Raw genomic sequence first — 25859 nt, 5'->3', positions numbered from 1 at the left:
CGGAGGTGATGCTTGGCAACACAAGGGAAGGGTAGGTGCTACAAGTCAAGCAGATGCTTAGCGTGGCTATGCGAGAGATGCTAGGTGACATGGTGATGCATAGCAATGCGAGGTGAGGCTGCGATGCGTGGTAACACGTGGCGACGCAAGAGGAGTACAGGTGATGCAAGAGGAGGCATTGCAACATACGGGGAGGCTGGGTGGCGCATGGGCGCATGGTGACACGTGGCGATGCATGGTGACGCACAGCGATGCAAGGGGAGGCTAAGTTACACATGGTGGCACGTGGCCACGCAAGGGGAGGCTGGGGAGGCTAGGTGACGCGTAGCGATGCATACACACACACGGGAAACTAAGCGGCGCATGGGACGCATAGCGACGAAAGGAGAGGCTAAGCGGCGCGGGGTGGCACCTGGCGACGCAAGGAGACGCTAAGTGACGCGTGGTGGTGCATGACGATGCAAGGGGAGGCTAAATGGCGCGTGGTGGCGCATAGAGGCGCGAGGGGAGGGTAAGCGGCGCATGGCGGCACCTGGTGACGCGAGGAGAGGCTAAGTGACGAATGATGGTGCATAGCGAAGGGAGGGGAGGCCACGGCACACGTGGCAACGCAGGCTCCGCCATCGGGGGGTGACGCAGCGCACGGTGACCCCCGCAGGGGGCGGGGCGCGAATTGCCGCTCCGGCTACTCACGCTCTGTCGCTTGGTGCCCTCGGCGTCCTCGTGAGGCAAGGCGAGTGATCGTCAGGCGTGGCGTGGCGAGTCTTCATGAGGAGGGGTGTGGCGAGTGGTCGTCAGGCGTGGCATGGCGAGTCTTCGTGAGGCCAGTTGTGGCGAGGCGAGTGGTTGTCAGGTGTGGCGTGGCGAGTCTTCTTGCGGCGAGGGCAGGGGGTGTCAGGCGTGACGGGGCGAGTCTTTGTGAGATGAGGTGTGGTGAGGTGGGTGCTGGTCAGGGGTGGCGTGGTAAGTCTTCCTCAGGCAAGGGCAGTGGGTGTGAGGCGTGGCGTGACAAGTCTTCGTGAGGCGAGACGAGTAGTTGTCAGGCGTGGAGTGGCGAGTATTTGTGAGGCGAGAGGTGGCGAGGCGAGTGGCTGTCAGGCGTGGCGTGGTGAGTGTGAAATGAGGTGTGGCGAGGTGAGTGGGTGTCAGGCGTGGCGTAGTTACTTTTCTTGAGCTAAGTGCAGGGGGTGTCAGGCGTGGCGTGGCGTGGCGAGTCTTCGTGAAGCGAGTTGTGGCAAGACGAGTGGTATTCAGGCGTGGCATGGCGTGGCGAGTCTTCGTGAGGCGAGGGCTGGCGAGGCGAGTGGTTGTCAGGGGTGGCATGGCGAGTCTTTGTGAGACGAGGTGTTGCGAGGTGAGTGCTGGTCAGGGGTGGCGTGGCGAGTCTTTGTGAGATGAGGTGTTGCGAGGTGAGTGCTGGTCAGGGGTGGCGTGGTGAGTATTCATCAGGCGAGGGCAGGGGGTGTCAGGCGTGACGGGGCGAGTCTTCGTGAGGGGAGGTGAGTGGTTGTGAGGCGTTGCATGGTGAGTCTTCGTGAGGCGAGGTGCGGCGAGGCGAATGGTCGTCAAGCGTGGTGTAGCGAGTCTTCTTGAGCTAAGTGCAGGGGCTGTCAGGCGTGGCGTGGCGTGGCGAGTCTTCGTGTGGCGAGGCGAGTCTACGTGAAGCGAGTTGTGGCGAGACGAGTGGTATTCAGGCGTGGCATGGCGTGGCGAGTCTTCGTGTGGCGAGGCGAGCGGCTGTCAGGCGTGAGCGGTGGTGAGTCTTCTTGAGGCGAGGTGTGGCGAGGCATTTGGTTGTCAGGCGTGGCGTGGCGAGTCTTCGTGAGGCGAGGTGTGGCGAGTGGTCGTCAGGCATGGCATGGTCACTGTTGGTGAGACTTGGTGAGGTGTGGCGTGGTGACGGTTGTCCGGGCAATGTGTGGCGATGTGAGGTGTGGTGATGCGAGGTGTTGTCAGGCGTGGGGAGCGGAGGCTTGGCGAGTCAAGGCTTGGTGAGATGAGGCGTCTCGAGGGTGTGGGCACAACGAGGATCTGCGAGGCGAGGCATGGTGACGCTTGGCCAGGCGAGGTGTCGTCAAGTGGGTGTAGTGAGGCGAGCGTGGTGGGGCTCTGTGAGTTGCCGCTAAGGGTGATGCTTGGCAACGCGAGGTGTCGTCAGGAAGGTGAGGCATGGCGTGGTGTGGCACTGCGAGGTGTCACGAGGCGTGGCACGGCAAGTCTTGATGTGGTGGAGCGAGGCTTAGTGACATGATGGGACACTTACCAAATCCAGGGGAGGCGTAGCGACGCCATGGGAGGCTGAGTGATGCCACAGGAGGCTTAGCATCGCAATAGGAGGCGACGCTTGGCGACACATGATGGGAGTCTGACGTAAGCGGAGGTGATGCTTGGCAACACAAGGGAAGGGTAGGTGCTACAAGTCAAGCAGATGCTTAGCGTGGCTATGCGAGAGATGCTAGGTGACATGGTGATGCATAGCAATGCGAGGTGAGGCTGCGATGCGTGGTAACACGTGGCGACGCAAGAGGAGTACAGGTGATGCAAGAGGAGGCATTGCAACATACGGGGAGGCTGGGTGGCGCATGGGCGCATGGTGACACGTGGCGATGCATGGTGACGCACAGCGATGCAAGGGGAGGCTAAGTTACACATGGTGGCACGTGGCCACGCAAGGGGAGGCTGGGGAGGCTAGGTGACGCGTAGCGATGCATACACACACACGGGAAACTAAGCGGCGCATGGGACGCATAGCGACGAAAGGAGAGGCTAAGCGGCGCGGGGTGGCACCTGGCGACGCAAGGAGACGCTAAGTGACGCGTGGTGGTGCATGACGACGCAAGGGGAGGCTAAATGGCGCGTGGTGGCGCATAGAGGCGCGAGGGGAGGGTAAGCGGCGCATGGCGGCACCTGGTGACGCGAGGAGAGGCTAAGTGACGAATGATGGTGCATAGCGAAGGGAGGGGAGGCCACGGCACACGTGGCAACGCAGGCTCCGCCATCGGGGGGTGACGCAGCGCACGGTGACCCCCGCAGGGGGCGGGGCGCGAATTGCCGCTCCGGCTACTCACGCTCTGTCGCTCGGTGCCCTCGGCGTCCTCGTGAGGCAAGGCGAGTGATCGTCAGGCGTGGCGTGGCGAGTCTTCATGAGGAGGGGTGTGGCGAGTGGTCGTCAGGCGTGGCATGGCGAGTCTTCGTGAGGCCAGTTGTGGCGAGGCGAGTGGTTGTCAGGTGTGGCGTGGCGAGTCTTCTTGCGGCGAGGGCAGGGGGTGTCAGGCGTGACGGGGCGAGTCTTTGTGAGATGAGGTGTGGTGAGGTGGGTGCTGGTCAGGGGTGGCGTGGTGAGTCTTCCTCAGGCAAGGGCAGTGGGTGTGAGGCGTGGCGTGACAAGTCTTTGTGAGGCGAGACGAGTAGTTGTCAGGCGTGGAGTGGCGAGTATTTGTGAGGCGAGAGGTGGCGAGGCGAGTGGCTGTCAGGCGTGGCGTGGTGAGTGTGAAATGAGGTGTGGCGAGGTGAGTGGGTGTCAGGCGTGGCGTAGTTACTTTTCTTGAGCTAAGTGCAGGGGGTGTCAGGCGTGGCGTGGCGTGGCGAGTCTTCGTGAAGCGAGTTGTGGCAAGACGAGTGGTATTCAGGCGTGGCATGGCGTGGCGAGTCTTCGTGAGGCGAGGGCTGGCGAGGCGAGTGGTTGTCAGGGGTGGCATGGCGAGTCTTTGTGAGATGAGGTGTTGCGAGGTGAGTGCTGGTCAGGGGTGGCGTGGCGAGTCTTTGTGAGATGAGGTGTTGCGAGGTGAGTGCTGGTCAGGGGTGGCGTGGTGAGTATTCATCAGGCGAGGGCAGGGGGTGTCAGGCGTGACGGGGCGAGTCTTCGTGAGGGGAGGTGAGTGGTTGTGAGGCGTTGCATGGTGAGTCTTCGTGAGGCGAGGTGCGGCGAGGCGAATGGTCGTCAAGCGTGGTGTAGCGAGTCTTCTTGAGCTAAGTGCAGGGGCTGTCAGGCGTGGCGTGGCGTGGCGAGTCTTCGTGTGGCGAGGCGAGTCTACGTGAAGCGAGTTGTGGCGAGACGAGTGGTATTCAGGCGTGGCATGGCGTGGCGAGTCTTCGTGTGGCGAGGCGAGCGGCTGTCAGGCGTGAGCGGTGGTGAGTCTTCTTGAGGCGAGGTGTGGCGAGGCATTTGGTTGTCAGGCGTGGCGTGGCGAGTCTTCGTGAGGCGAGGTGTGGCGAGTGGTCGTCAGGCATGGCATGGTCACTGTTGGTGAGACTTGGTGAGGTGTGGCGTGGTGACGGTTGTCCGGGCAATGTGTGGCGATGTGAGGTGTGGTGATGCGAGGTGTTGTCAGGCGTGGGGAGCGGAGGCTTGGCGAGTCAAGGCTTGGTGAGATGAGGCGTCTCGAGGGTGTGGGCACAACGAGGATCTGCGAGGCGAGGCATGGTGACGCTTGGCCAGGCGAGGTGTCGTCAAGTGGGTGTAGTGAGGCGAGCGTGGTGGGGCTCTGTGAGTTGCCGCTAAGGGTGATGCTTGGCAACGCGAGGTGTCGTCAGGAAGGTGAGGCATGGCGTGGTGTGGCACTGCGAGGTGTCACGAGGCGTGGCACGGCAAGTCTTGATGTGGTGGAGCGAGGCTTAGTGACATGATGGGACACTTACCAAATCCAGGGGAGGCGTAGCGACGCCATGGGAGGCTGAGTGATGCCACAGGAGGCTTAGCATCGCAATAGGAGGCGACGCTTGGCGACACATGATGGGAGTCTGACGTAAGCGGAGGTGATGCTTGGCAACACAAGGGAAGGGTAGGTGCTACAAGTCAAGCAGATGCTTAGCGTGGCTATGCGAGAGATGCTAGGTGACATGGTGATGCATAGCAATGCGAGGTGAGGCTGCGATGCGTGGTAACACGTGGCGACGCAAGAGGAGTACAGGTGATGCAAGAGGAGGCATTGCAACATACGGGGAGGCTGGGTGGCGCATGGGCGCATGGTGACACGTGGCGATGCATGGTGACGCACAGCGATGCAAGGGGAGGCTAAGTTACACATGGTGGCACGTGGCCACGCAAGGGGAGGCTGGGGAGGCTAGGTGACGCGTAGCGATGCATACACACACACGGGAAACTAAGCGGCGCATGGGACGCATAGCGACGAAAGGAGAGGCTAAGCGGCGCGGGGTGGCACCTGGCGACGCAAGGAGACGCTAAGTGACGCGTGGTGGTGCATGACGACGCAAGGGGAGGCTAAATGGCGCGTGGTGGCGCATAGAGGCGCGAGGGGAGGGTAAGCGGCGCATGGCGGCACCTGGTGACGCGAGGAGAGGCTAAGTGACGAATGATGGTGCATAGCGAAGGGAGGGGAGGCCACGGCACACGTGGCAACGCAGGCTCCGCCATCGGGGGGTGACGCAGCGCACGGTGACCCCCGCAGGGGGCGGGGCGCGAATTGCCGCTCCGGCTACTCACGCTCTGTCGCTCGGTGCCCTCGGCGTCCTCGTGAGGCAAGGCGAGTGATCGTCAGGCGTGGCGTGGCGAGTCTTCATGAGGAGGGGTGTGGCGAGTGGTCGTCAGGCGTGGCATGGCGAGTCTTCGTGAGGCCAGTTGTGGCGAGGCGAGTGGTTGTCAGGTGTGGCGTGGCGAGTCTTCTTGCGGCGAGGGCAGGGGGTGTCAGGCGTGACGGGGCGAGTCTTTGTGAGATGAGGTGTGGTGAGGTGGGTGCTGGTCAGGGGTGGCGTGGTGAGTCTTCCTCAGGCAAGGGCAGTGGGTGTGAGGCGTGGCGTGACAAGTCTTCGTGAGGCGAGACGAGTAGTTGTCAGGCGTGGAGTGGCGAGTATTTGTGAGGCGAGAGGTGGCGAGGCGAGTGGCTGTCAGGCGTGGTGTGGTGAGTGTGAAATGAGGTGTGGCGAGGTGAGTGGGTGTCAGGCGTGGCGTAGTTACTTTTCTTGAGCTAAGTGCAGGGGGTGTCAGGCGTGGCGTGGCGAGTCTTCGTGAAGCGAGTTGTGGCAAGACGAGTGGTATTCAGGCGTGGCATGGCGTGGCGAGTCTTCGTGAGGCGAGGGCTGGCGAGGCGAGTGGTTGTCAGGGGTGGCATGGCGAGTCTTTGTGAGACGAGGTGTTGCGAGGTGAGTGCTGGTCAGGGGTGGCGTGGCGAGTCTTTGTGAGATGAGGTGTTGCGAGGTGAGTGCTGGTCAGGGGTGGCGTGGTGAGTATTCATCAGGCGAGGGCAGGGGGTGTCAGGCGTGACGGGGCGAGTCTTCGTGAGGGGAGGTGAGTGGTTGTGAGGCGTTGCATGGTGAGTCTTCGTGAGGCGAGGTGCGGCAAGGCGAATGGTCGTCAAGCGTGGTGTAGCGAGTCTTCTTGAGCTAAGTGCAGGGGCTGTCAGGCGTGGCGTGGCGTGGCGAGTCTTCGTGTGGCGAGGCGAGTCTACGTGAAGCGAGTTGTGGCGAGACGAGTGGTATTCAGGCGTGGCATGGCGTGGCGAGTCTTCGTGTGGCGAGGCGAGCGGCTGTCAGGCGTGAGCGGTGGTGAGTCTTCTTGAGGCGAGGTGTGGCGAGGCATTTGGTTGTCAGGCGTGGCGTGGCGAGTCTTCGTGAGGCGAGGTGTGGCGAGTGGTCGTCAGGCATGGCATGGTCACTGTTGGTGAGACTTGGTGAGGTGTGGCGTGGTGACGGTTGTCCGGGCAATGTGTGGCGATGTGAGGTGTGGTGATGCGAGGTGTTGTCAGGCGTGGGGAGCGGAGGCTTGGCGAGTCAAGGCTTGGTGAGATGAGGCGTCTCGAGGGTGTGGGCACAACGAGGATCTGCGAGGCGAGGCATGGTGACGCTTGGCCAGGCGAGGTGTCGTCAAGTGGGTGTAGTGAGGCGAGCGTGGTGGGGCTCTGTGAGTTGCCGCTAAGGGTGATGCTTGGCAACGCGAGGTGTCGTCAGGAAGGTGAGGCATGGCGTGGTGTGGCACTGCGAGGTGTCACGAGGCGTGGCACGGCAAGTCTTGATGTGGTGGAGCGAGGCTTAGTGACATGATGGGACACTTACCAAATCCAGGGGAGGCGTAGCGACGCCATGGGAGGCTGAGTGATGCCACAGGAGGCTTAGCATCGCAATAGGAGGCGACGCTTGGCGACACATGATGGGAGTCTGACGTAAGCGGAGGTGATGCTTGGCAACACAAGGGAAGGGTAGGTGCTACAAGTCAAGCAGATGCTTAGCGTGGCTATGCGAGAGATGCTAGGTGACATGGTGATGCATAGCAATGCGAGGTGAGGCTGCGATGCGTGGTAACACGTGGCGACGCAAGAGGAGTACAGGTGATGCAAGAGGAGGCATTGCAACATACGGGGAGGCTGGGTGGCGCATGGGCGCATGGTGACACGTGGCGATGCATGGTGACGCACAGCGATGCAAGGGGAGGCTAAGTTACACATGGTGGCACGTGGCCACGCAAGGGGAGGCTGGGGAGGCTAGGTGACGCGTAGCGATGCATACACACACACGGGAAACTAAGCGGCGCATGGGACGCATAGCGACGAAAGGAGAGGCTAAGCGGCGCGGGGTGGCACCTGGCGACGCAAGGAGACGCTAAGTGACGCGTGGTGGTGCATGACGACGCAAGGGGAGGCTAAATGGCGCGTGGTGGCGCATAGAGGCGCGAGGGGAGGGTAAGCGGCGCATGGCGGCACCTGGTGACGCGAGGAGAGGCTAAGTGACGAATGATGGTGCATAGCGAAGGGAGGGGAGGCCACGGCACACGTGGCAACGCAGGCTCCGCCATCGGGGGGTGACGCAGCGCACGGTGACCCCCGCAGGGGGCGGGGCGCGAATTGCCGCTCCGGCTACTCACGCTCTGTCGCTCGGTGCCCTCGGCGTCCTCGTGAGGCAAGGCGAGTGATCGTCAGGCGTGGCGTGGCGAGTCTTCATGAGGAGGGGTGTGGCGAGTGGTCGTCAGGCGTGGCATGGCGAGTCTTCGTGAGGCCAGTTGTGGCGAGGCGAGTGGTTGTCAGGTGTGGCGTGGCGAGTCTTCTTGCGGCGAGGGCAGGGGGTGTCAGGCGTGACGGGGCGAGTCTTTGTGAGATGAGGTGTGGTGAGGTGGGTGCTGGTCAGGGGTGGCGTGGTGAGTCTTCCTCAGGCAAGGGCAGTGGGTGTGAGGCGTGGCGTGACAAGTCTTCGTGAGGCGAGACGAGTAGTTGTCAGGCGTGGAGTGGCGAGTATTTGTGAGGCGAGAGGTGGCGAGGCGAGTGGCTGTCAGGCGTGGCGTGGTGAGTGTGAAATGAGGTGTGGCGAGGTGAGTGGGTGTCAGGCGTGGCGTAGTTACTTTTCTTGAGCTAAGTGCAGGGGGTGTCAGGCGTGGCGTGGCGTGGCGAGTCTTCGTGAAGCGAGTTGTGGCAAGACGAGTGGTATTCAGGCGTGGCATGGCGTGGCGAGTCTTCGTGAGGCGAGGGCTGGCGAGGCGAGTGGTTGTCAGGGGTGGCATGGCGAGTCTTTGTGAGATGAGGTGTTGCGAGGTGAGTGCTGGTCAGGGGTGGCGTGGCGAGTCTTTGTGAGATGAGGTGTTGCGAGGTGAGTGCTGGTCAGGGGTGGCGTGGTGAGTATTCATCAGGCGAGGGCAGGGGGTGTCAGGCGTGACGGGGCGAGTCTTCGTGAGGGGAGGTGAGTGGTTGTGAGGCGTTGCATGGTGAGTCTTCGTGAGGCGAGGTGCGGCGAGGCGAATGGTCGTCAAGCGTGGTGTAGCGAGTCTTCTTGAGCTAAGTGCAGGGGCTGTCAGGCGTGGCGTGGCGTGGCGAGTCTTCGTGTGGCGAGGCGAGTCTACGTGAAGCGAGTTGTGGCGAGACGAGTGGTATTCAGGCGTGGCATGGCGTGGCGAGTCTTCGTGTGGCGAGGCGAGCGGCTGTCAGGCGTGAGCGGTGGTGAGTCTTCTTGAGGCGAGGTGTGGCGAGGCATTTGGTTGTCAGGCGTGGCGTGGCGAGTCTTCGTGAGGCGAGGTGTGGCGAGTGGTCGTCAGGCATGGCATGGTCACTGTTGGTGAGACTTGGTGAGGTGTGGCGTGGTGACGGTTGTCCGGGCAATGTGTGGCGATGTGAGGTGTGGTGATGCGAGGTGTTGTCAGGCGTGGGGAGCAGAGGCTTGGCGAGTCAAGGCTTGGTGAGATGAGGCGTCTCGAGGGTGTGGGCACAACGAGGATCTGCGAGGCGAGGCATGGTGACGCTTGGCCAGGCGAGGTGTCGTCAAGTGGGTGTAGTGAGGCGAGCGTGGTGGGGCTCTGTGAGTTGCCGCTAAGGGTGATGCTTGGCAACGCGAGGTGTCGTCAGGAAGGTGAGGCATGGCGTGGTGTGGCACTGCGAGGTGTCACGAGGCGTGGCACGGCAAGTCTTGATGTGGTGGAGCGAGGCTTAGTGACATGATGGGACACTTACCAAATCCAGGGGAGGCGTAGCGACGCCATGGGAGGCTGAGTGATGCCACAGGAGGCTTAGCATCGCAATAGGAGGCGACGCTTGGCGACACATGATGGGAGTCTGACGTAAGCGGAGGTGATGCTTGGCAACACAAGGGAAGGGTAGGTGCTACAAGTCAAGCAGATGCTTAGCGTGGCTATGCGAGAGATGCTAGGTGACACATGGTGATGCATAGCAATGCGAGGTGAGGCTAAGTTACACATGGTGGCATGTGGCCACACAAGGGGAGGCTGGGGAGGCTGAGTGACACGTGGCAACATATAGATAAGCAAGGGAAAGCTATGCGGCGCATGGAGTCGCTAAGCGGCGCGTGGCAGCCCATAGCAACGCGAGCAGAGGTTAAATGGTGTGTGGTGGCGCGTGGCGACGCAAGGGGTGGATAAACGGCGCGTGGCGGCGCGTGGCGACGCAAGGAGACGCTAAGCTGCGCATGGCGGCGCATGGCGACGCAAGGGGGGGGTAAATGGCGTGTGGTGGCGCATAGAGACGCGAGGGGAGGGTAGGTGACAAATGGCGGCGCATGGCGACGCCAGGGGAGGCCAGGTGACACGTGGCGACGCAAGCTCCGCCCTCGGGGGGTGACGCGACGCGCGGTGACCTCCCCCGGGGGGCGGGGCGCGACTCCCCCCCCTACGCCGCTACTCACGCTCTGTCGCTCGGTGCGCTCGGTGCTCCGTCCTCGGCGCTTGATTAGTGAGGTCTGTGGGCCGTTGCCGCGCAGGCGCGTGGGGCGCCCCCCGTGGCCATGGCGGACGAGGAGCTGGAGGCGCTGCGGCAGCAGCGCCTGGCCGAGCTGCAGGCCAAGCACGGGGTAAGGCCCGGCCCGCGCCGGCTCCGCTTCTCTCTTCTCCGCTCCGCCTCCCTTTCCTTTCCTTCCCTTCGCTCCGCTCCGCCGTCGCCGTCGCTGTGCCGCACCGGGCAGAGCGGCGGCGCTTTTATCCTGTCTGGGCCTGCCCCGTCACAGCGGTTGCCGCAGCGCAGCGCGTTCTGTTCGCTCCCCTCGCGCCAAGGTTCGGACCCGGCCCGGGAGCCGCGCCCGCCGCGTCCCTCCCTTGTTGCTGGGGGTAAATGCGCCCCGCTCTGCCCGGCCCTGTCCTCTCTGTGCGTCCTTGCCCCGCAGCGGGGATGCTGCGGGAGGTTCCCCTCGCCCTGTGTTACTGGCACCGATTTTAATCCCCTCAGCTATTGTTAGACTCGTGTTTTCCTGTATATCAATAAACATGAAGTGTTGTGCTCACTTGCCTCTGCTGTCAGCTGCCCTTAGGGTTTCATATCCCTGCCTTTTTTCCTGGAGGTTTAAGTGGCTGACCTCACATGTGCGGACCTGGAGCAGTCCGTGGATGATGAGTGCAGCAGCCCTGGGCATCGCAAAGCGGGAGCCACCGCTCGGGGCACGTGCTTATGTGCTGTGGCAGCCAGTTCTTGGTTTTACAATAAAATGGTCGCAAATGGTCCATGGTCAGGCAGGTTTATGTTAAACTCTGCCAGAATATTTAAATCTTCAGTCCTGTTTCTAGACAATAACAATTTATCCTGTTCCTGCCCTTTAGGATCCCTCTGGTGATCCATCACAACAGGAAGCAAAACAGAGGTACAAATGGGAGCTTGTTAATTTTGTCCTAAATCTGTTAGCATGGAGCAATGTAGTAACTGTTTTGACTACTTAATTTTTTTGAAATGCTTTTTTTGTTTTGTGTATTTTGGGAGGGGGTGAGGAAGGGGGAAGACTATGTCAGTTACTTAACCCCATCTTCAAAATACATAGAGCAACCTATGATAGAAATAGATATGAAAGAAATTTTGATTATAGGGTTGGAGAGGATCTCAAAAAGTCACAGGAACAGAAAATATTCTGTAATCTTTGCTTTTTGGGTATATTTTAGGCACTTGACATTTTTTAATGTGTAACTAATCTTTCATTACAGGGAAGCAGAGATAAGAAATACTATTTTAGCTCAAGTTCTAGATCAAGCAGCTCGTGCAAGATGTAAGTATTTGAGTCAATTTTCTAATTAAAAATTCTCTTTTACTAGTGCTTCCCTGTGCTGTCTAAATTAGACACTTACGTGGCTGTATTAAAGAGCAGACTAGAAAATACTGTAATCGATGGGAAGATAAAACTGTTACAGCTTTCAAGTGATAATATCAATGGTTGGTGAGGATGGGGTTAACTGATATCTGAATATTTAAAATTAAATTTCATTCTCAAATTAATGATCACAGTGAGAGAAAAAAAGGTTAAACTAATTGGAAACACATTTATAATGAAAGTGACAATGCACAAGATAATTTTGTAGTGGCCTTTGTCATGTTTTTAGTACTGGTGAAGATACTTATTTTAAAATAAAATAAGCAGAGCTTGTTTTTTGTTGCAGTAAGCAATCTGGCCCTTGTGAAACCAGATAAAGCGAAAGCAGTGGAGAATTATCTTATACAGATGGCAAGATTTGGACAGCTACCTGGAAAGGTGAGTTCTATTTCTTTACTTCTCTCTTTCTTACATCTATTCATTTTCAAACGTTAAGCCCTCAAAAAAGCGTATTTCATGTTTTCCAATACCTGTAAATTATCTACCTGGAAGAGATGGTTGAAAGTTCCTAAATATACATACATATTACATTTCTATCAGCCAAACACCTTTTAAGGAAAAGTTTAACTCTGTTGTTTGATATTAAGCGTCTCTCAGAACGTGATTACATGGCTTTTTGTTCTGCTTTCACAGGTATCAGAACAGGGTTTGATAGAAATACTGGAAAAAGTGAGTCAGCAAACAGAAAAGAAAACAACGGTAAAGGTGAGCTTCATTTCGTAGATGCTGTTTATTTTGTTTAAAAAATATGAAACGTAATCCACTATGAAAACAAAGGAGTAGAATGGTGCATGATTTGCACCATTTCCCTTGATTTCTGTTTACTACCCTCTTTCCCACAGTGGTAAATACTGGAGTTTAGTTACAGCCGCCCAAATTACTGGGTAATTTGCAGATATTAGCACTGGGATATCAAGGTTCTGTTGCCAGGGAGAACCATGTAAACAGTAAACCGTCCAAGTAGTGCACTAGAGAAGCAATTTTGGGTATGGTAAGTAGCAAATAGCTTGTGTGGATAGTGCTCTTAACTACTTCTCAGTCACAGTTCTGCTGGCCTCATCTGAATTTCAAGATTTTGCTAAGAAATGTCTGAAATTTTTCTTGGGGTAAATACCTGCCCAATGGTGAAGATATTGTCCCCTGGAAACATACTGTAGCCATTTACTGGGGAGGGGGTATTGGAATGGGAGGAAACCTGCTCCTGTGTGAGCTGCCATCATTTCTGCTTTGAGAATGCACTGAGGATTTTGTACTTCCTGTCAAATGTGTAAGAGTCTCACAGGCTTGCTCTGTGTTGGATTTGTTGTAAGCCTGGTGATTTCATTTCAAATATATATATATTTTTTTTTTTAGTTCAACAGAAGAAAAGTATTGGATTCGGATGAAGACGACGATTATTAAATACACTGTAAGACTGTCTGCCAAACAACCTGCCTGGAAAAAAGGCATTATACTGTATCAGGCAGAATGAAAGATCTGAAAATGTTTACTTTTTTTTTTTTAATCTGTTATTATTATAAAGGCCAACAAGTGAACTTGTCAAATACATCTGAGAAGGGGACTTTGTAACTTAAACTTTTGTAGTGTAGGAGCCCGGAGCAGTGTGGGGCTCCCTGCTGCTTCCTTAGCATGAACATTTTGTTTCCCCTTGCTCAAGGTGCAGGTTATGCTATCCACACGTGCACACCCTTAACTTGCTGCTGCTGGAGATACTGTAACATGAGGAGTCAAACTACAACATTGGGAATAGCTAGAAGTTTAAAGTCTGAATTACAGAAGCTCCTTTAGAAACAAGATTTCCTGAGCCCATGAAAGAATCCTGTTCGGCAGCTCACTAGCTCTTGAGTCTGTATTGGAAACTTAGAAAATAAAGTGTTTTGCTATCCAAGAACTGATTGGAGTTTGGAATTGGAGGATTTCTTATAGGAAGTCTGTGAAAAGAAATTGCAGCTGGCATCTAACTGAACTGTTCCCCCCTGAAATAATCAAGCTCACACAAAGCAAGTTGAAGTGTAGTGTGTAATACAGCACTGTTCAGACACTTGGTATCATAAGTTCTTTAAACTACCTCCATTTTTATCGAATGGCTGGAATGTTTCTTATTTTGAGCGTTAAAAACAAGCAAGCAAAAAAACTTTTTTCCTAAACTCTGTAGCTCCTGCATGCATAAAACTGAAGTTGTGCTATAACTTTATTCAAAAGTATGTTTATGGAAAGAGGTAGGATGAACACTGTATCACTGTGTGGATAAACATTCTATCACCAGAACACCCTCTTCTGACATCACCTGCCAAGCCTGTATGGGTCCCAAGGCAATGCTTTGGGGACAAAATAAAATTCCTTAAAGGAGCACGAGTTCATGCTTTTTTTTTCCACCATGTGTGAATGTGACTAAAAAAGATGTATTGAATTCTGCTATCAACAATATAAGCTCTAAAGCCTTCTTAGGAGGCTGATTCAAAATGTCAGTTTTAAAGACAAGAAATAATGCTTCTATTTTCTAACCTTTCGGTGACTAATTGGCTTGTACAGGAACATATTTTGCAAACAGATCATAAGTTTCCTGCAGTTGACTTAGCTAGTTGACCATTTTGGGCTCATTATTAAGGACTTACAAAACTGGCCTGATGCTGTTTCTGGTGGTGTTGGCTCATGTTCTATAGAACTAAAGATACAGCAGTATAATCTGTACTTGTACTCTGCAGTGAGATACCACCCATATTAAAAATCTAATAAACTGATTTTTCCTCATCTACCCTCACACAGATATGGCAAACCACCAACATAGGACAGAAGCGGGGAGAAGAGAGTCCTGCAGAAGTTCAAAGTAAATTCCAATACATTCCCCTCAATTTACATATAGGCACAAGATTAAATTTTCAAACGCCTACAAAACAAAAGGAAAATGGATAAAAGATAAAATGTTTTAAATAAGCACTCAAACAGATTTTTCAATAATTATTTTACTGCTTTTTCCATCATTTGGCACAAATCCCAAGGCACATTAGAAAAATCAGATTAACTCATAAATTATTAGAAAAATAAACACATTACCTTCATCTCCAAATGTTCACTTGGGCACTTTTTGCACAATTTACCCCTTAGATTTAAAACTTACTTTAAAAGAATCACTAGTATGTCCTGCAGCTTTGTACTTTCCCAGGCAATTATACCACAGTTAAAAGCAGAATTATTCATAAAAATATATTATGAAATAAACTGCAAGCTGGACATGATAAGACAGAAATAAAAAACATTGTGTTTAGAAACACTATTTACACATTTCTCCTACCATAACCACTTTCAAAAGTTTTTAACTGAAAAATTAAGTCCAAAACTAAGCTGCAGTCTCATAAGGTATTTGTGAGTTTTCAGTTCTTCCACACTGATCACCTCTAGAATTTGTTTTATTCCAAAAAATGCTGTTGGGAGCTTCCATAATCAAGAAGCTGAACCGTTTAAATAGCAGTCAGAGAGGAAGAGGCCCCTAAGCAGCAGGTTTGCCTTGCCAATTTTACCCATGTACAGAATCATTTGTGTTTTTTTTCTAATGCAAATCATGCCAAAGCAATTTTACATATCTTTATACATACATCTTTCTGCCCCCCCCGCCCTTTTTTTAATGAGGCTGTGGACAGTGAGTCCACAGCTCACAAGGTTTAGCTTCATCCAGCACACTCTACCTTTTCTCAGCATCTTGGCTCCTGTAAGAACTTGATCTTGCACAATCAATACCGGGATGCATTCAGATTACTTCTCGTCGTGTTTATAGCATGGATAAATCTCTAACATAGCGCCACAGATTTCATCAACTCTTGTTTTCCCAGCTGCTCAGTATACAGAAATATATATTATAATGGCTTGCAACATTACAATAAAAATAGAGACATGTGAATTACTTCTGGCAATAAATAGTATTTATCCAGTATATCTCTCTCTCTATAAATATATTTATTCAATGTAGTGATAAAAACTGAAAATGCAAAAATTATTCAGACTTTTAAAAACAAAGTGAGTGGCTGAAAAATACTGTAGGATTTTGGCTGGTTTACCGCAACATAAAACTTTCTAGTAAGTGTGAAGTACAGTAGGAAAGCAGTTTTGCTATCTGCATCCAAACATGTCTGTGCTGAGATCCATAACAAACTGACCAAATAGTTTTCTCCACAATCCCGGGAGGAGTCGGTCTTCCAAAGCGCCAGGAACATCGTGTTTGTGCCCAACAGTCATCCTGGGGTCCCATCGGGGGGCACAGTGCCACTGAATTCCTCCACACCCGGCACGGGGGTCTTGAAATGAACATCACCTGGTTCTTCAGCTCTTGACATCAAATTCACACCTCCCCGTCTGTGCTTTTAAGGCAAGTCATCACTGCACTCTTCTGACTGTAAAGCACTGGGATTTCTAGGACTGCCTAAACCGCTTTCATCGCTGACATCCTCTGCTGAAAGCGGCACATCAACCGTGTGTCTTCGGTGCATTAGTTTACTCCTGTCAGGAGCTTCTCTCACATCACCATGTTTCACAAATTCACCACTGCAGCCTGTGTTAATAATCTTAACTTTGCTCTGGTCCAGCGTTTCAACAGCTTTTAACTTGGTTTTATCAAAGCTTTTAATAGCTAACTGTGAGGGTGGAAAAATAGGACATGTTAAAGCATTGTCTATTTTCTTCGTTTTTCTTCATTCCAAAAAGTAAAATGAATTAGTCTTTCTGAATACAATTATCACATTAAATTCATGGAATTCTTGAGATAATGAGAACACAGCCAATGATTAAAAATAGCTTGCTTTGTAGGCTAGTAATTATCCTGATTTACATAGAGGGAAACAAGGAGAAAAGAGGCTAACTTGCCCCAGGCTACATATAAATCAGCACCAGAACTGAAAAGATAATCAAGGCGTTCAGAAGCCTTTTTCCCCCCTGCACACTATCCTAGTATCATCCTAGCTCTTCCAAACACTCTTTTAATCCAAGTCTCAGGATGTTTGAATTTCACAGCCATTTCTTCTACCATTAAGAGTATTCTAGCACTAAAACAGCCAGATTGAACCAGGCACTTCTGAACAGTGAAAAACTGCTTCCAGATCTTCTCCCTCAGGGAAGAGGCCCCTTTAAGTCCCTCTTCTTTGAGACCCTCTTTTGGTCATTTCAGGTATTTTTGCCTCCCATTTCCACATCTGCTCCTGATTCTTCTTCTGCAGAACGTGTGGCCACTTTGCAACAGCAAATATAACTAAGGTACCAAACAGAGTTCAGACTAATAACAGATCTTACAAGATAAGAGGAATTAAAGACAAACTAATTAGGATGTTGCTCTACTGAAATAATGGTAACGATACTGAAAAAGCTTCAGGAAAAGCTAATGCATGATTAAGCCCACTAATAATTTCGAGGTGCACAATCAGTAAAGCCCGAGCCACGGCGGTGCCGGTCGGGCACTGCTGGTGGGCAGGAGCTGCTGAACGCCCACGAACGCCTCAAGACTTGCTGCCTCCTGAACCACAGCTGTAAATTCCAAACACCACATTTAAAGTGGGGCATTATCATTAATACTAGAAAAAAATAATACAGATTTATGGCTGCCCAGGCAACATGCAGTTTGCTCTCTCCCTTGCAAGCAATTCCTTCCTCGCAGCAGGCTCATCATGCAAACCCCAAATTTAATCTGGTATTTCAGTGTCTAGCTATTCCTTTCTCTTCCAACCTTCTGTTTCAACCTACTGAAAAATTTCTCTCATCAGAAGCATCTCTGCTTGACTACAGCTTTTCTTACATGCTGTAGACTTTTCAAACCTTGGTATATCCCAGATTTTGCTGGACAAGACAGACAACAAAGAGATGAAGCCTGCAATAAGTGACAAAGAATAAGAGGTTTAAGAGGTGGTAGAGAAGCACCATTGAAATTTGGACAATGAAGAAACGCTAACAGTTTAGGAAAACACGTCAGACCTTTTGGACTCACTGACCACCACTAATAAAGCATATTTTCTTTACTAACGTATTATATTTATAGCAGACAATATAAATAACTACTGTATTTTACAAATAATTCAAACAAGTATTTCCTCTTACCTGATGCAATAACTGATAATCAAAATTAGGGACACTTTTATCTCTTGTTATTGTTCTCCGTAAATGTTTTGCTCTAAAATACATTTTAAAAGAGTTAGATTTAACTACATAAAGCAACATACTTCAGCAAATCTTCCCATCAGAACTTTGTGCATTGCAAGTCCACAAGATGGCACTATCTCAACACAGAAAGACTATTACCCGACAACACATCCTTCCCCCCTCCCAAAAAAGATGCCCTGTTAGTATCTCACAGAATATTAGCACAGAATATAGGCTGAAGCTTAAAGAGCTCAGTCAGAGGCCAAACACTGCGTGACACTAACACGATAGTTTAAAGTGGTCTGGCATGAAAGTTCCTACCTTATGGCACAGCAAGTATTAGCACTGCGAGAACAATCTTAAGTAATTTTACGTGTCCCCGCTGCGGCACAGCGAGTCCTCCGTGTGCTACCACCAGTGCCCAAGCCCCGCAGTATTCTTTTCCTCGTCAAATTAATCATATCTGATGTGTAACGATGCCTGACCCGCTCTTAGCCTTTACTGTATGGTATATTTCTTTTGGAGTTAGGAGAAACAATAAACATACTTCCAAGAAAGCTTCTTTGCTTACTTGTTAAATCTGTTAATTGATTGGACCAGTTGCAGTTGTCTGCTTATGGGATCATCGGCTGGCTCACAGGGCTTAGAATTCACTAGGGGTTTAAAAGAACAGGCAGCTAAAATTACAACCGAGTCACGCTTCGGAACGAAACGAACACTGTTCTGAATCAAATTCAATTCGCATTGAATTTAAAATTCTACAGGAAAATCGTAATAGCAATCATCCGAATCAGGGTCACAATTTCTCTTTAGAAACTTTACAGCATTTCAAGTTGCAAGAATAAGCCTTCCTGATCAAATTAACATGTCTCGCCCAGCTTCTGAACAAACAATGCAATTCTGGACTTTGAGGCTCTAAACTCACATTATTACAAACCTGAATTAGGACACACATGCTATTACACCTTCTAGTTATATTACTCCTGTTGCCTACGATTCTTCTAAAACTATTCCCATAGTTTTCCATTTTTCCACAGAAAGGACTGTTGTATCACTCATACCGTGACACATTTTCTTTTGTATTAATCAACAAAATACCAATAGTTTTCTTCATGGAAGCAGGCAGGCGTTAATTTGACAATCTAATTGAAAATCTACCTGGAAAACCCCGATGCTGAGCGGGACCTTCCTGCCCTCCGTCCCGCTCGCCCGGCTCACGGAGCCCCCTTCGCTACACGGCGCTGGCGGCAGCGGATGCTCCACGACGGGAGCTCTTGGCTCAGCACAAACCCTGTTACTGCCCCTGTCCCAGCCTGGGATCAGCCTGGAAACCCGTCTGACAAACCCCGGAGCCGGCACAGAGGAAAGACGGGATAAGCAAGACCAGAGGCTGAAGGAAGGAGGGAAGAGGCGAGGACAGACCAGAAGTAGCACCATCCCTTTGATTAAGTGTATCAAATATTTGATTCAGTCACACATTAATTCCCAAATCTCTTTTTATTTATACCAGTGAAAATACAACACACACCTTTTCTTCTTATCTTGATAGTAGCATGCTGCTCACAATCCTTTTCTCTCTCTTCTGATGTAGGTCCATAGCTTGGTGCTGTTTCCAGCAACTTAATGATATTTGAATTCTTAAATTTAGAAATTTCCATTTTCACCATTATTAAAAAAAAAAAAGAAAAAGGTCAGTACAATTTAGTATTCTACTCTATGCAGAGTGCTAATTGCTGCCAAAATGAACATACAACACACAAAAAAACCCATCTTTCTAAATCCAAACCTTAAATTACATGAGTTTGAGAAAGGGCAGAAACAGTGTTCCACAAGTTACACTGCACTGGAGTGACTATTTAGCTGTTATTTTAACCGTGTCATTTTTGGTTAAGCTAATTTATGAATAAATGGTGATATACCTACAGAAATTAAGGCAGTAGAGCATTTTAGGGCCAAAATACTAAATTTCAGCTGCTATTACTGCACACAAAGCTAGAATGACACTCTCACCTGCCATTTTTAAAAAACCAAAGAGTTTGGGAAAAGGGTAAAATTTAATGAGTGTGAAAACAACTTCATAAATTTAGATGTACCATATTCGGCACTGAATAATTTCACGGGCGCATGGTTTTAAGTTTTTTCTGAACAGATGGTTTGTTTTTCTGATGTAACGCACCGAAGAGGAGCGCGGTCTGTGCGCGGCACTCACCGGCTCGGCGCAGTCGGCCGGCGTGCGGCGCCGCGCGTTGCGCGCGTGCGGCAGCGCCCCGTGCCGCAGCAGCAGCTCCACCAGCGCCTCGTTCCTCCCCAGCACCGCCTCGTGCAGCGCCGTGTTCCCTTTGGCGTTACAGAGGTTAACGCAGGCTCCAAGCTGGACAGCAAAATAAAGCCCCAGTTATCAGGAAAGAGCAGAATGAAATGGAGAGAGCGCGTTAAGTGGTATTTTTCTCTCTCCTTTTAACGTATGAATGAGAACAATGTTAAATGAAACCTTGTATACACAAAAAGCAGAAATCACGCTAGCCATCAGCAGTTCAATGACTATATTATTTCCTCCTCTCTCATACAGTATCATTGATCAGCTCAATTCATTTCTTTGTGCCTGTCCTACATATTCCAATTTTACGAGAGATTTCCCCCCTCCTCCAAAAAAACCCACCTGCACAAATAGCCTACATTTCACAACTATAAGCAACAAAACCTGCCACCTGCCACAAGACAGTTCCATGAAAAGAATCAAAAGTAAGGTAGTACTTACCTAATAAAATATTTAATAAAAAACATAAAGGAAAGGGGTTGGAAAGCATAGAGAGAGGAAAAAATACTCTCAATTTTTTTCCAGGGAAGTTTTAAAGGAGAAATATGCAACTAAAATACTAATCTTGAGTAGTGGATAAACACAAATACTGTATGAAAAATATTATTCTGAATAGTCTGTTTTCCATGATCTTACCTGCAATAACAAGGCTGTAGTCTCATATTGACCATTCGAACACGCATAAATTAATGGAGTATTTCCATATATATCCTTCTTATTTTGTTTAGCATTGTAATCCATCAGACACTTGACTACCTAGAGGAGGAAACACCAATCTTTTAAGACACTAGCTAACCACAAACATGCAGTGAAGGCCCTGCTTTCCAAGCATGTTTGGAAAAATTTAGGTAGTGGAGAATGAGAAATACAAACAAAAAGGATGGAGAAAACAGGACTCATCTTAGCCAAACAGATAACCAGAAATATCTATTCGTACCATACTGATTTTCATATTTTACCTCAAACTTCTAAAAAAAAAAACCCTATACAACTGAAGGAAAAAAAAAACAGAAAATGAAAATATACTGAAGTGATTCAAAGTACATGAACACGTAACCCACGAGAGACACACTCCTTCCAAGGGATGACCTCATGCACGGCACTGAAAGCAAAACATCTAGGAAAATCTAATTAGAGTATTCTAATTTTACACTCAACGGAGTTATTTAAATGAAGTCTGTTAGCAGGAATTCTGCTAAAAAAAAGCTCGTTATTACAGGCTTATTGCTTTACAAAGCTTTAAGCACTTTTAAATACAAACTTGAGCTATCTTAAAGAAAAATTACACAGCACTATTCAGCTGCATGAGGTGTATGACACTCTCATCAAAACATGATTTTAAGGCACTGAGACAGAAAAGGTGCCCAAAAAACCTGCTTCTGTAGAAAAATTCACTTTCTCTCTGAGGAGAAGAAAATTAAATAAGAACACAGAATCCCCAGACTGCACTAACGTTGGTTTCGTTATGCTGATGATTTCACAGAACAGCTTTTTGTCAGAGGTTAAGTGTTAAATGGCTTGCACTTACGACAAGGATCGATTACCTGGAAGTGACCCTTCTGGCAGGCTAAATGAAGGGGAACTGCATGTTTTGCATTCTTGGCGCTGATATTGGCTCCATTTTTCAACAAGAGAGAGACAAGTTCAGAGTGCCCATGCAGTGCGGCCATATGCAGCGGTGTAAAACCATCTTGATTCGAAACATTTACTCCAAGCCCATTTGCAGGGATCCTTGAAAATCTCTTGAGGAAAATACACAACAAAGCTAATTACAATAATTAATTATTCTACTTTCTATTGATCAAAAAGCAATCAAATACACAAAACAGATATAGTATTACAAGAACTACTGCCATGGGGTCAAAATTGAGATCTTCAGGAGGATGATTAGTAAACCAGGGCAGGTTAGTTGTATTTTTCAAAGAAACATTATTTCCCGGCCCCACTCCTTCCCCCAATGCAAGAGTTTCCTGTAGAGGAATTCTAGGCAAAGGACTCATCTTATTAGGAAAGACTAAAGCTGCACAGTTTGAGATGCATTTAAAAAACACAGTTTCTATACAGCTGTTAGAATGTCCTTACACATAAAGAATAGGTGTTAATATTACGAATTATGTATTTTTTACACATAATTTTATGATCTTGGAAACAGACATTAAGCATGTATTTTACTGATGAGATATCAAGAATAAAGCACAACTAAAATTAATTTTGTTCATTAGAAGAACATTGACCCAGGGCACAGGTGCATACAGGGAATCAAGACAAGGAAACTACCTGTTCCACAGCTCGCACTAGTACAAAGCAGCCCACTTTACTCCTCTCAAACTGCAGAAGTGTCTGACACTCACAGTGGTAAATAACCTCTCATTCTGCCTATCCTCACATGCTTTAAATGCGTTCCCACCTAAGACAGTGGCAAAATTAGTGAACAAGTTCCTTCTACTCCTCCTTCAGCAGGCAAGTGGGCAGCCCGTGCCGTTCCTGCCCATTGCCAGCGAGGGCAGCACGAGGGCCTCACGCTCTGCTACCTTTGTCTTTAGCACATGATTGCACTGGTCAGGGTAAAGGACACAGGTTGCCAGAAAATAAATCACTTTGTGAATGGGAAGCATCTACTGACTAGCATACTCTCCCCTGGATAAAATAAAAATAAGGTAGCAATGAGGAATTCAGAAGAAATAAATTAAGCCGTCTCACAAGTTTTCTGTTCAGTCTTAAAGCACGGTTACTTCAAAGTAGCCAAAACACTGAAAAATCATGTTTAGTTTTATTTTACCATGAGTTATCCAGTTATGGAAACCTTCAGACAGACATAGTAAAAAATATTCTTTCTGACGTGCAAGGTATTGGTTCTCTGTTTCCAAGAAGCTGGAATCATGCTCTACTACTATATGTGTGTATCTATCTATACACACAAAACCTCATTTTTCTCTACTCTCTGTGATAAACAATGGAAAAAGAATTATATTTAAAAATGCAATTATATTTTAGCCTTGAAGAGCATTTAGACACTGTCTGTATGAAAGACGTTAAAGCCTTTTTTAAAAAGAAAAAATATGTATCAGCATTACATTAATTATAGGAATAGCAGCTACTCCTAGATAATCTGATTATTAATTAAGTAGATGCTCTCTGACAGGTAAAAGTTAAAGTCATAAGAGGTGCAAAAGAAACTGAGGCTTAAAACAAACAAAAACAAACAAGCAAACAAACAACAACAAAAACAGACCCCACTGACTCAAGCCTTAAAGAAAGTGGTCTGCAGACCCTAAAAGCAAACTGCAAAGGTTTGGCACTCCCTTTAGGTACTGAAACAAACTTCTGAACACTGGTCCTGCAAACAAACCTTACCAAAGCCTAATTAAAAAAAGAGAACGCTTCATATCATCATCATCAACTGTTATGGTCAGTATATATTCAGCTCTTTTTAGACAGAAATGTAAGGTGTGAAGCAATGTAAGGGCTACTTCCCTAGAGCTCAGAGTTACCTTCCAAAAATACAAATTACACTGGTTAAAGAATATTCCAACCTTTTGTGCTGGGCCACATTTTGAGCACTGGCATAACGGATGGCAGAATTCTGGTTTTGCTGGACTGACTGTGTCATCCTCATCTTCTAGATCATCTTCCATCCATTCCAAGAGATAGCGTACCTGGCATAAAAGGCAAGTCCTTTTTCATAAAACCCAAAGGATCCATGTCCAAATAAATCTGCATATGTACTCATGTAAAATTCTACACACACATCCTTGTGAATAACTCAGAGACACTACACAGAAACACCTCCCAGCATCAGCTCCCCACAGGCAAAATTAAAGTTATTGTTGACAAAGCAGCTAGAAAGTTCACCAAGCACAGCAGTAAATTATAAATGACTTCCTGCTGCCTAATCAAGACCTCAGTGTTCAACTCTGCTCTAACCGTCGAAATCCTTTTAGCTCAGATGAAGAAGATTAGACAAAGATTTGTACCAGCTCACGTCAGCGTTAATTTTGTTTCTTTACTTGCTTTAACAAATATAAGAAGTGACAGGGATGATGACATTTTACCACCATCAAAAATTGTGCAGGGACATTGACTTGTCTTAGACCTCTAACTTCCCAAGCTTGGCAGTTTTATCTTGTCTCAATGTACAAGCCTCATTTTGGAGAGCTGTCAGTCTCTTCAGCGTATTTAGTCTCAGAGCTCAGGGCATCCTGTGCAATCTGCAATCACTGACTCTCACAGAGTGCTAATTTGACATTAAGATCTATGCAACAACAACAACAAAAAACTATTTAAGAAATGCACTTTTACACTGAAGTTCATAATCCACTGTGAACTAAATACATCTTAGAACTACAGCAACTGTCCTAAGTCTCCATTTTCACCCACCTGGCAGTGTCATACCTGACACCTATCTCCTCTAACATCATGAGTTTGTATTATGCTTAGTAAGCCAAGACTTCAAAAAAATTACATCACAAGTTTGGCAAGCACCTTTTCCAGGTACACCGAAAAGGTGAACACAGGCCAAACAGCCGGCAAGACTCTGAACAGGCCAGAAGGCATTTCAGGGCACTTGTCCTCGCTCCCTCGTGCGTGGAGGGTGGCACTCAGAATCCGCCCCATCTTCTGGGACTTCCCACACACAGTGACTTACAGGATGACATGGCAGGTATGAGGCTGTTACACACCTCACCTCACGGTGTTTTATTGTTCAGCAGCTTTTAGGAGCGCCAGCAACTCTGCACCAACCCCTTTGCAAGGGCAGGACAAAATCTTTATCACTCGTCACCATCGCTTTGCCTGCACTGAACAGTGTCGTGAAGCCAAGTCAAGGAACTGATTTTGCTGAAACGGAGATAAAAGCATCTGCACTGGATTCACAGCCTGAGCTGGGTGGTACAAGCTGATACAAGAGCTCACCAGAGGCTGGTCAGGAAAAATTGGGAAGAAACCCTCCCAAAAAGTTGCTGCATAACTGAAACATATTTTGGGAATTAAGTTTAGTCCTTTCTAATAGGCTTTTCCTCCACACTGTCCTCAAATATGTTTTTTTTTCTCCCCACTATAGCCCCTAAAATTCTATCAAAGTGGGCTAAATTTTACTTTCAACATGTACATTGGATAAGCCTATTAACCATCATTGATTAACACCATTAACTCCAAACTAAAAACTTTTGAAATTTACAGGTGCTATGATGAAGAAAAATATTTTTTTAATTTCTGAATAATCACGGCAAAGTATTTTTTTCAAAATCTTTTCAGATTTCCTTTTATTCCTCCTTTTGCAAAGCTCAGGTAGCTGTCAGAGCAGAAATCTGTAATGGTGCTAATGACCCTACTGTTGTTTCTGTTCCTATAGAAACAGAACCCAGGCTGTCAGAATAAGGTAAGATTTTTTAAATAATATTTTTATTTTTAAATAGATAGACAAGCTGCAACTTTTGCCAACTATCTGGAAAATTATTTTCATAACGAGCATTTTTACATAAACTTGAAAAATGGGGAAAGTAAATCGACAAAAAATAAGCTGACTTTATCATCCAAATGCACAGTTTTATGCTGGTGTATTCCTTGATCAATGCTAGGTACTAGTTTTTCAGCTGATGATAGCAATATGCTCTATGTTCCTTAAACATTTTTATGATGCAGTTTAGATTTTTTAATAAATCTGTGAAGATTTAATTGTAACACACTCACACTTACTACCTGCATGTGCATTTTAACCAGGAAGATGGTAAATGCCACTGCTGCATGTGTAGCTGCTTCTTGCAGTGACTTACGGGCTGACGAGGAAACAGTTACTGACATCAAGTTAAGTTATAAACTAATATAATGATATTTACACAGACCTTTGCTGCAGTAGTTTCCTCTATCAGTCGATAAATGAATTTTATCCTATCATCTAACTGGCACAAAACAC

The 25859-nt window shown here is 48.7% G+C and overlaps 2 protein-coding genes across 3 annotated transcripts in view; one reads left to right on the top strand and one right to left on the bottom strand.

Moving 5' to 3' along the window:
* Window positions 1-10123: 10123 nt before the first annotated feature.
* Window positions 10124-13188, top strand: PDCD5 (programmed cell death 5). Its single transcript, XM_010213986.2, has 6 exons — window positions 10124-10236; window positions 10976-11016; window positions 11351-11412; window positions 11801-11892; window positions 12148-12219; window positions 12868-13188. Exons 1-6 carry the CDS (start codon window positions 10171-10173, stop codon window positions 12913-12915), a joined length of 381 nt encoding a protein of 126 aa, XP_010212288.2. The 5' UTR covers window positions 10124-10170; the 3' UTR covers window positions 12916-13188.
* A 2636-nt stretch (window positions 13189-15824) lies between these two features.
* Window positions 15825-25859, bottom strand: part of ANKRD27 (ankyrin repeat domain 27) — a 37156-nt gene continuing 27121 nt past the window's right edge. For both annotated transcript variants that reach the window (XM_088536516.1, XM_088536515.1), the window contains exons 22-29: window positions 23482-23604; window positions 21493-21690; window positions 20585-20704; window positions 19841-20002; window positions 19160-19268; window positions 18203-18284; window positions 17590-17662; window positions 15825-16139 (exon numbers count right to left, since the gene is read on the bottom strand). In XM_088536516.1, the coding sequence (XP_088392642.1) occupies window positions 15870-16139; window positions 17590-17662; window positions 18203-18284; window positions 19160-19268; window positions 19841-20002; window positions 20585-20704; window positions 21493-21690; window positions 23482-23604 (1137 nt within the window). In that variant the 3' untranslated portion in view covers window positions 15825-15869. The remainder of the gene's footprint in view (window positions 16140-17589; window positions 17663-18202; window positions 18285-19159; window positions 19269-19840; window positions 20003-20584; window positions 20705-21492; window positions 21691-23481; window positions 23605-25859) is intronic.

This window comes from Tinamus guttatus, unplaced genomic scaffold (genome assembly GCF_059628265.1).
Source record: "Tinamus guttatus ecotype Peru unplaced genomic scaffold, ASM5962826v1 Tinamus_guttatus_pri_ptg000674l, whole genome shotgun sequence".
In the NCBI taxonomy this organism is placed as follows: Eukaryota; Metazoa; Chordata; class Aves; order Tinamiformes; family Tinamidae; genus Tinamus; species Tinamus guttatus.
This window is presented reverse-complemented; position numbering and strand designations above follow the sequence as displayed.

Coding starts and splice junctions, on each gene's coding strand:
- PDCD5 (XM_010213986.2), top strand. CDS start 10,171: ATGGCGGACGAGGAGCTGGAGGCGCTGCGGCAGCAGCGCCTGGCCGAG. Junction 11,017..11,350: donor CAACAGGAAGCAAAACAGAG/GTACAAATGGGA, acceptor CTTTCATTACAG/GGAAGCAGAGATAAGAAATA. Junction 11,893..12,147: donor TTGGACAGCTACCTGGAAAG/GTGAGTTCTATT, acceptor CTGCTTTCACAG/GTATCAGAACAGGGTTTGAT.